This window comes from Colobus angolensis, unplaced genomic scaffold (genome assembly GCF_000951035.1).
Source record: "Colobus angolensis palliatus isolate OR3802 unplaced genomic scaffold, Cang.pa_1.0 Scaffold15, whole genome shotgun sequence".
In the NCBI taxonomy this organism is placed as follows: Eukaryota; Metazoa; Chordata; class Mammalia; order Primates; family Cercopithecidae; genus Colobus; species Colobus angolensis.
The window spans coordinates 1,199,858-1,209,830 of record NW_012114599.1 but is presented as its reverse complement, the minus strand read 5'-3'; the positions used below and the strand labels follow the sequence as shown (position 1 = coordinate 1,209,830).

At 37.7% G+C, this 9,973-nt stretch overlaps 1 protein-coding gene across 1 annotated transcript in view; it reads right to left on the bottom strand.

The window, feature by feature from the left end:
- Window positions 1-9,869, bottom strand: part of FBXO11 (F-box protein 11) — a 33,495-nt gene extending 23,626 nt beyond the window's left edge. Inside the window, exons 1-8 of the mRNA XM_011936014.1 lie at window positions 9,729-9,869; window positions 6,792-6,921; window positions 5,416-5,499; window positions 5,207-5,339; window positions 3,649-3,755; window positions 3,454-3,565; window positions 3,256-3,362; window positions 3,036-3,173 (exon numbers count right to left, since the gene is read on the bottom strand). Coding sequence (XP_011791404.1) covers window positions 3,036-3,173; window positions 3,256-3,362; window positions 3,454-3,565; window positions 3,649-3,755; window positions 5,207-5,339; window positions 5,416-5,499; window positions 6,792-6,908 — 798 coding nt within the window. The 5' untranslated portion in view covers window positions 6,909-6,921; window positions 9,729-9,869. The remainder of the gene's footprint in view (window positions 1-3,035; window positions 3,174-3,255; window positions 3,363-3,453; window positions 3,566-3,648; window positions 3,756-5,206; window positions 5,340-5,415; window positions 5,500-6,791; window positions 6,922-9,728) is intronic.
- Between the last annotated feature and the right edge of the window lie 104 nt (window positions 9,870-9,973).

Sequence of the window (9,973 nt, the reverse complement as noted above, 5' to 3'; positions counted from 1 at the left end):
CGATCTCGGCTCACTGTAACCTCGGCCTCCTGGATTCAAGTGATTCTCTTGCCTTAGCCTCTTGAGTAGCTGGGACTACAGACATGTGCTAACATGCTCGGCTAATTTATGTATTTTTAGTAGAGACAGGGTTTCACCATATTGGCCAGGCTGTTCTCGAATTCCTGACCTCAGGTGATCCACCTGCTCAGCCTCCCAAAGCGCTGGGATTATAGGCATGAGCCACCACGCCTGGCCTGTTATGACATTTTAATCTTATTTTACAAAAGTAACAACTCTGCATTGAATTGAATATTAAATAAACAAAAAACAACTGGAGAACTGTGAACATTAACAGAAAATTTGATGATATGAAGGAATTATTCCTAATTACTGAGGAGTGAATTAGCCTTGTGGTTATATGAAAGAAAAAAAAAACACCCATCTTTTAAAGACACATGGTAAAATATTTACAAGAGATGATGAAGCTTGGTATTTACTTCAAAATAAACCAGAGTGTAAAGAAGGTCATAAAACACATGAGGTATTGATTAAACAAAACTGGCCATGAAATGACAGTTGTTGAAGGCAGACAATAGGTACCTGGAGAGTCATTATATTATTCTCTCTACTTTGGTGTATGTTAGAAAAATTTCATTAAAAAATGTAAAAATTAAAGGCAAGACCCACATTGGAAGCAAAATAACAGAAAAACAAACTATGGAGACGTGGAATGAACACGGATTTGAGAAACTCACACAACACTAAACAGAATAGAACATAGCAATATAAATAACAAGAAAGATAGCTAAGTTTCTAAAGAAAGGAACATACGGAACAGAAAAATAGTAAAACAATACGACATCAACAAAAGCCAAAATATGGATACTGAGGTAGAAGAGCAATCTTTCAAGCAAAGAAGAAAGAATAAAACCCAGTGTGATCTCAGAGTTCTCAGCCATGCTCAATGCTAGAATAGAAAAATGTCTACAGAATCGTGAGGGAAAGAAAGAAACTCAGCTAAGTTAAAAGGCAATGGATAGTGATTCTCACATGGCAAGAATTCAAGCTATAATATCCATAAGCCTTTCTTTTTAAAAAAAAAAAAATGACTGGATGACAAAACCTAGCCATACCAAGAATGAGTCAAAATTTTAAAACTCAAGAATGGAGAAACCATGATAAAATAACAAATGATAAATAAATACAGTATAAATATAGACCACTAACTGTAGGAATGCAAATGTTTTAAACCTTTGCAAAATAAAAATAAAAATGATGGGGTGGGGATAGGTTGAAATACTTTATAAATCTTAAAATTTTTAAATCTCATTAATCCTTAATGGAAATATCTACCTATAGCATTGCCTAGACTTATTTTTTAAAATGCTGTAATATTTACAAGCACAAATCTATTCTTTAAAATGGTATAGGAGCGTGTGTGTGATGAGGAGTAACTTACTATGGTGAACTTTAATAAGGGACCATCCATCACCAGAGGTCTTTCAAAAATGATGAACTTGGCCAAGTGTGGTGGCTCACGCCTGAAATCCCATGCAATGGCACACATCTTACATCTTGGCTCACTGCAACCTCTGCCTCCTGGGCTCAAGTGATCCTCCAGTCTCAGCCCCGCAAGTAGCTGGGACTATAGGTGTGAGCTACCATGCCCAGCTAATTTTTGTATTTTTTGTAGAGACGGAATTTCACCATGTTGTCCAGGCTGGTTTTGAACTCCTGAGCCCAAGCGATCCAACTGCCTTGGCCTCCCAAAGTGCTGGGATCACAGGTGTGAACCACTGCACCCGGCCATGGTCTAGTTTAGTTTCAAAAAAGAATTCTGCATTGGCCAGACGCGGCAACTCATGCCTGTAATCCCAGGACTTTGGGACGCCAAGGCAGGTGAATCACCTGAGGCCAGGGGTTTAAGACCAGCCTAACCAACATGGTGAAACCCTGTTTCTACTAAAAATACAAAATTAGGCAGGTGTGGTGGTGCATGCCTGTAATCCCAGCTACTTGGGAGGCTGAGAGGAGAATCGCTTGAACCAGGAGGTGGAGGTTGCAATGAGATGAGATCAAACCACTGCATTCTAGCCTGGGCAACAAGGGTGAAACTCCGTCTCAAAAAAAACAGAAAGAACAAACAATGAAAATAAAAAATTTTCTTTATCGTTGAAAATTTGTATACATGAATCCAACATTCCTAGGATTGCTTAATGTTGTATAATAGGCAACAAAACCTCACCATAATCCTATTTGCCACAATGTTACGACCCTCTCTCCCATCTCAGACTCCTCAACAGAAAATTTTACCAATGCTGTATTAGGACTTGACAATTACCTCAAGGAAAATTTGACATTAAATGAAAAGAAAATCTGAATAGACATTCAAAACATTATTTTGAAATGGTGATCTCAAGCTCAAAAAGTCATGTCTCTAGAAAATTATGTAAAACTATATAGTAATATTTAAAACACAGTATACTCCACAAGGATGCCTAATGTAACCGCTGCATAACGTTTTTAAAACTGATATTTTATCATTATATCTTCTATTAAAGTTCTGCCAGTTTAAAAATTTTCAAGAGGAATTAAATGAAAAGCAAAATAACAATGAAACCATTGTATCTCAAAGTATACCCCACAAACTGTGTTAGATTCACTTATGGTGCTTATTAAAAATACATATTCTAGGTCCCATCCTTGGAAATTTTGTTTCATTAAATCTGAGGATACAGGAATTTTCATTAAAACAGAAAGCTTTTGGGTGACTTTTATGCATACACACATTTGAGAATTAACGGGTTATACCTTACTCCCCTCAAAGATCACATATATTGCCTAAGAACGCTATCATGTCTACATGGATATGTTTGATGCATAAATTTATAGAGTAAATGTTGCATATTGATTTTAAAATATAATGCTGAAATTGCTTTTAAACCTATACTCCTCAATTCAGATAATTTGGTGATGAGAAAATAATGCTGAAATATACTTGAAATTTAACTGACGCAGAAGTCGGTTTTTCTATTAAAAATAAGTGTTCTTACCATGCCATGATCAAATGTGAACACACCAACATCACGTCCATGATGAATATGATTCCGTCTAATAATTGGGTTTCCATGATTTTTAACCCAAATCCCAGCTAATGCATTATTGGAAATTTCATTATCCTCATATATTCCCTACAACAAGTAATCAAAAACAAACGTCAGTAGAGCTTTTAAAATTTTTTTTTAAAAAAAGCCCGACAAAATTGAAAAATACCTGTGCATGATCTGTTATATACAGTCCAACATTTTCACAGTCGCTGATGTTACAGTGCTTGATAGTGGGACATGCTCCTTGACCACTAACACATACTGCAGAACCAACTGTAGAAAAATTATTTATTTATTTAAATACCTACTGGGCAACAATACAGTGACTCCAAATTTTATTGTAAAAGATAAAGAAAACACTAACCTGTACATGTACTTCGGATGATACAGTGATCAATAATAGGGCTACAATTTACCGTAATCTCTAAGCAGTGGTGTGCATTGTGGTGTTGTGCAGATTTGTCATCAGGGTTAAACTGAAAAGTAAACATTTTTTTTGAAATAAACGATTACTGCCTTTATGATTTCAACGTGTATTTTAAATCTTAACGTTTCTTACCCTTATTGTCATATATCCAACATAAGCATCTTCAGAGCCTTCCATAAAAACGAAGGTTGAATCTCTAGTGTTTTCAATTATAACTTTGTCTGCCACTTTCCCAGGTGCTGTGGAGAAGATATTTTAAGCATATTACCTTTATTCGATTTCAACAGATGGGTATCTTTATGGAGGGGGAACTTACTAAAAACATTAGTACTGAGTAGTACGACTAATATTCACTATCAGTGAACTATGTTTCATCATCAGCCTTTGCTATATTCAAATCCATGCACAGTAATACTTCTAATAACATTTAACTATAAATACTATGAATATAAAATGCAATGACATATTAAAAAATGGTTTCTTGTGGAAACAAAAACAAAAAATGGTTTCTTGTGGAAACCATTCTGTTTCTAGCAGCAGCAATGGAAACAGAAGCTCAAGAAGGGAAGAGACCTCTATTTAAATTTATTTCCAACAGTGGCCTCTATTTAGAAAGTAATAAAATCACCAGACAAAAATTTGCTCTACTCTGTCCTCCCCATCTTCATGAGGAGATAGAGGAAGAAAGCAAAAGAGGCTGTAAATGCAAATTTCACTAGCAAATAATAATTAGTAGCTATCTTAAAATGTTCTATGTACTGTATCCTCAAAAAAAAACAAAACACAAATCTTCAAATGACTCAGTGTTCCACAGATATTACATTTATTCTTAGAAACTTGACCATAAATAGCTTTGAAATAGTACAAAAGTATTTACAAATTATATTTCAGTTCCTTTAAAAACATAGCAATAAAAATATTAGCATCTTTCTTTGTAATTCTCCTGCCTCAGCCTCCAGAGTAGCTGGGATTACAGGTGCACACCACCACACCTGGCTAATTTTTTTGTATTTTTAATAGAGATGGGGTTTCACCATGTTGGCCAGGCCAGTCTTCAACTCCTGACCTCAAGTGGTCCACCCACCTCAGCCTCCCAAAGTGCTGGGATTACAGGTGTGAGCCACCGCACCCGGCCGCATCTTTATTTTCAAATAAAAGATGAAAAAACTATTTTTTTTTGGTTTAATGAATAACTGAAGGCAACTGGAGAAAGTACTAACATCAGGAAACATATACGGCCAGGCACAGTGGCTCATGCCTGTAATCCCAGCACTTTGGGAGGCCGAGACGGGCGGATCACGAGGTCAGGAGATCGAGACCATCCTGGCTAACACGGTGAAACCCTGTCCCTACTAAAAAATACAAAAAACTAGCTGGGCTAGGTGGCGGGGGGCCTGTAGTCCCAGCTACTCGGGAGGCTGAGGCAGGAGAATGGCGTGAACCTAGGAGGCAGAGCTTGCAGTGAGCTGAGACCCGGCCACTGCACTCCAGCCTGGGCAACAGAGCGAGACTCCATCTCAAAAAAATAAAAAAATAAAAAAATAAAAAATATGTGTGATATCTTCATGCCTACTTTACTAGCAGGATATTATAAAGGTTCAACTGGATTTTAAGTCACTAGCATTTTAAAAATCCTATCACACAAATGAGTAAAATATTAAAATTTTAATGACAATGCACTTCAAAATACCTGCACCAATCATGGTGATTGGAGATTCAATATATATCCATTCATCAGTATATATTCCAGAATGAACAAAGATAAGTCCATCAAAATGAGCCTCTTGTACCCCACCAAGGGCATCTTCAATAGTATCATAATACTAGAAAAAAATAAATGTGTCAGTACAGAACTGAAAGATTACCATTTTAAGTCATAAAAATAAAAATCAAACATACCAACATATTTTCTCTTCCTTTATATCTTGCAGGGTTACTGTAGAAATGTTCAGCAAATCCTGGCTTTACATGTGCACCTTTATACTAAAATGTCAGAAACAGAGCAAAACCAATGACTACTAACATAAACCTTATATTTAAATCAATGTACAACTGCATGAACTTTTATTAAAAATCAAAAATAATTCTCAATTATTCCAAATAATTTTCTGTCATAGAGTACAATGTAAAATCTAAAACAAGTTATGATCCAGTAATATCCAGAAACAAAAAATAGGGTTTCTCAATCTCAGCATTACTGATATTTTGGGCCAGTTAATTCTTTGTCATGGGGGCTATCCTGTGCATTGTAGGATGTTTAGAGGTAATCCCTGGCCTCTACCCAGCCAAGTATCAGCAGCACACTCTCCTCCCATTGCGACGATCAAAAAATGTCTCCCAACATTGCCAAATGCCCCGCAGAAAGCAAAATCATCTCCGGCTGAGACTCATTCATGAAGGACCACATATCAATTAAGCTAAACGTGGAAGTTTAAAACAACTACTGAACACTAATAATTTAAATACCCACTGAAATCACAACTGCTCACAGGCTACTAATGCTTACTGTCACTAACTTATTAATGGATATGTCAGTAGTGAAAAGAATTGTTGAATATTCTGTTGGTTGATAAATGTTCATTGGTTTACCTTTAAAACCTACTCAACTTTTTTTTTCCCCCGAGACAGAGTGTCACTCTGTTGCCCAGGCTGGAGTGCAGCGGTGCGATCTCAGCTCTCTGCAACTCTGCCTCCCAGGTTCAAGTGATTCTCCTGCCTTAGCCTCCCGAGTAGCTGGGATTACAGACGTGAGCTACCACATCCGGCTAATTTTTGTATTTTTAGAAGAGACGGGGTTAAAAGTTTTCATGTTATGTTTGGGTATTATTATGGGATAGTATTGCACGTTGATTAATCTCTGAGTCAACACTAAATGTTCATTGGTTTACCTTTAAAACCTACTCAACTTTTTTTTTCCCCCGAGACAGAGTGTCACTCTGTTGCCCAGGCTGGAGTGCAGCGGTGCGATCTCAGCTCTCTGCAACTCTGCCTCCCAGGTTCAAGTGATTCTCCTGCCTTAGCCTCCCAAGTAGCTAGGATTACAGACGTGAGCTACCACATCCGGCTAATTTTTGTATTTTTAGAAGAGACGGGGTTTCGCCATGTTGGCCAAGCTGGTCTTGAACTCCTGACCTCAGGTGATCTGCCTACCTCGGCTTCTCAAGGTGTTGGGATTACAGGTGTGAGCCACCATGCCCTGCCTAAACTTATTTCTTAAAAGAAAGTTATTTGCAAATGTATAATATAAACCAATATATTCTATTTATATTTCATACCAACTGCTGGAAACTCTCTTTCCAGGGATTTGGATGTTCATACTCTTCTGGATTAATCTGGTAGAATTTACCAGGTTCAGGATGCATCATAGGGCGAGTATATTCAAATACTTCCATATATAATCGTTTCCTGAACAGAGAAAGGAATTAAAATTTTCTTGATAAAATGTCCTTCAGATTAAAACAGTTTTGAACAACTACAACAATTATTTGAGGCCTCAAAAACTTGAGTAAGAAAATAAGAATAGACAAAAATGAATATTAAAACACAGGATTTTTCTTTTTTGAGATGGAGTCTCACTGTCATCCAGGCTAGAGTGCAGTGGCACGATCCTGGCTCACTGCAACCTCCCTCTCCCAGGTTCAAGCGATTCTTTAGCCTCAGCCTCCTGAGTAGTTGAGATTACAGGCATGCATCACCACACCAGCTAAAAACAGGATTTAAAATGTGAAAACATATTTTTCACATTTAAAATTTTCAGTGTAGTTGCATATGGAAATTAGTTTCTTTTCCTTTTTTTTTCCTTTGAGACATAGTCTAGTTCTGTTACCCAGGCTGGAGTGCAGTGGCACGAACTCAGCTCACTGCAACCTCTGCCTCCCGGGCTCAAATGATCCTCCCACCTCTGTCTCCCAAGTTGAGCTGGGACTACAGGCACATGTTACCCAGGCTGGTCTCAAACTCTGGAGCTCAAGTGATTTACCCACCTCAGCCTCCCAAAGTGCTGGGATTACAGGCGTGAGCCACCATGCCTGGCTGAAAATTAGTTTTCCTGTGAAAATTTTCACAATGTAACTGCGTATGAAAATTGGTCCACACAAAAGAACAAAAAGTTTCAATTTCCTTACAAACTGTTCACTCAGGAAGGGGAAAAAAAGTTATTCTTACTGTAAAAACATCATGATTATCACTTAAAAAAATAATTTTCTTTTTCTTTTTGAGACAGGATTTCACTCCTGTTGCCCACACTGGAGTACAGAGGCGTGATCATGGCTCATTGCAGCCTTGACCTCTGAGGTTCAAGTGATCCTCTTGCCTTATTTTGCCATTTTTTTTGGTAGAAATGAGGTCCCAGTATGTTGCCCAGGATGATCTCAAACTCCTGGGCTCAAGTAATCTTCCCACTTCAATCCCCAAAGTGCTAGGAATATAGGCATGAGCCACTTCGACTGGCCAAAAAGATAAGTTTCAGTAAAACACTTTGAACTTAATTTGTCCTGTATCTTCAACCCATTTATATCCTATCAAGAACCATCAAATCTTCAAACTATTATCATTTTTGGTACAGTGAGCAATGCTGTTTTGTTCTGCTACTCTTCATTTTCATTTCTCCTTTGTAATTTTTCTGTTAAATGCAAGGTGTGGGCCAGGTGCACTGGCTCATGCCTGTAGTAATCCCACACTTTGGGAGGCCGAGGCAGGAGGATCACCTGAGGTCAGGAGTTCAAGACCAGCCTAGCCAACACAGTGAAACCCTGCTTCTACTAAAAATACAAAAATTAGCCAAGCATGGTGGCAGGCATCTGTAATCCCAGCTACTCAGGAGGCTGAGGCAGGAGAATTGCTTGAACCCAGGAGGCAGAGGTTGCAGTGAGCCAAGATTGCGCCACTGTACTCTAGCCTGGGCAACAAGAGCGAAACTCCGTCAAAAACAACAAAAACATATATATATATGGTGCGCCTTTTGTGCATCATAAAAGTAATACATATAACTGTTGTAAAACAAAAGTGTAAAGAACTATAGTTTCAATATATTAACTATTAACAGTCTGCCATATTTCCTTCCCCTCATTTTATCTACAGATCATTTATTATAGTTGTGATTATATAGCATATTCAATTTTGTACTCTGTTCTTTTCTTTAAAAAAACAGGGTCTCCCACTGTTGCCCAGGCTGAAGTGCAGTGGCACGATCATGGCTCTCTGCAGCCTTGACTTCCTGGGCTAACGATCCTCCTGCCTCAGCCTCTGGAGTAGCTGGGACCACAGGCAGAAGCCACCACACCTGGCCTCTTTTGACCTTTTATAACAGCATTTTTTCATGTTATTAAAAACTTGGGCTGGGTGTGGTGGCTCATGCCTGTAATCCCAACACTTTGGGCGGCTGAGGTAGAAGGATCACTTGACCCCAAGAGTTCAAGATCAGACTGAGTAATAGAGTGAGACCCTGTGTCTCAAAAAAAAAAAAAAATTAGCTGGGCATGGTGACACATGCCTGTGGTCCCAGCTATTCAGGAGGAGGCTGAGGTGGGAGAACGGCTTGAGCCCAGAAGGTTGAGGCTGCAGTGAGCTGTGATTGCGCCACTGCACTCCAGCCTGGGTGACATAGCAAGACCCTGTCTCTCGAAAAATAAATGAAAATCTCTTTGTAAAAATTAGTATTAGTGGTTATATCACAACTCTCCAAGTACACATTACAAAGTTCACTTAGGTCATTCCCTTATTTCTGGATATTTAGATTATTTATAATTTTTCTCATTAACTAGGCTGTTATTAAAAATTTGTACATAAGGCAAAAAAACAGTTTCAGAAGTAGAATTACTGGGTCAAAGGGTATGAATTAAAGATTCATGAATACAACTGTTTTCCAAAAGTGATATATAAAACCTACATTCTAATCTATCAGATTTAAAATTCATTAGCTATTTAAAATTACACTAAGTTCTGTTTCTAAAAAGCTATTAAAAGAAAAACATTCCCCACAATCACTCAGTTGCTATTAACTGATAAATAGCAGAGAAAATACTTCATTTACTGATTTTATAAATACCACCTGGACTGACAGCCCCCATTTGTAACTTGGAATTGATAAGCATTTTAATTTTGTTCCAACTAATTGTAACTACCAACTCACCACTCCGACTTTCCTACCATGTTTAGCATTTTGGGTAACAAATAATATATCTCAAGTTAATAAGGAATAGGTTTTTACTTACCACAAAATTGGATCATTAGCAAGTTCACTGAAGCGTTTACATACACAAGCTGCTCTACAAAGATCCTGTTCCAGCAAGTAAGAGAAGATTTTTAGAACCACTTCATCTGGCAGTTTCTCCTGAAGATACTGTTCAGCAGGTGCTGCTATGAAGAGATTAACATATAAACTATCACTCGAGCAGTAACTTTCTCATTATTTAAAGAACACAGTTTTCATTTTATCTAATGAATAGCTTTTTTTTTT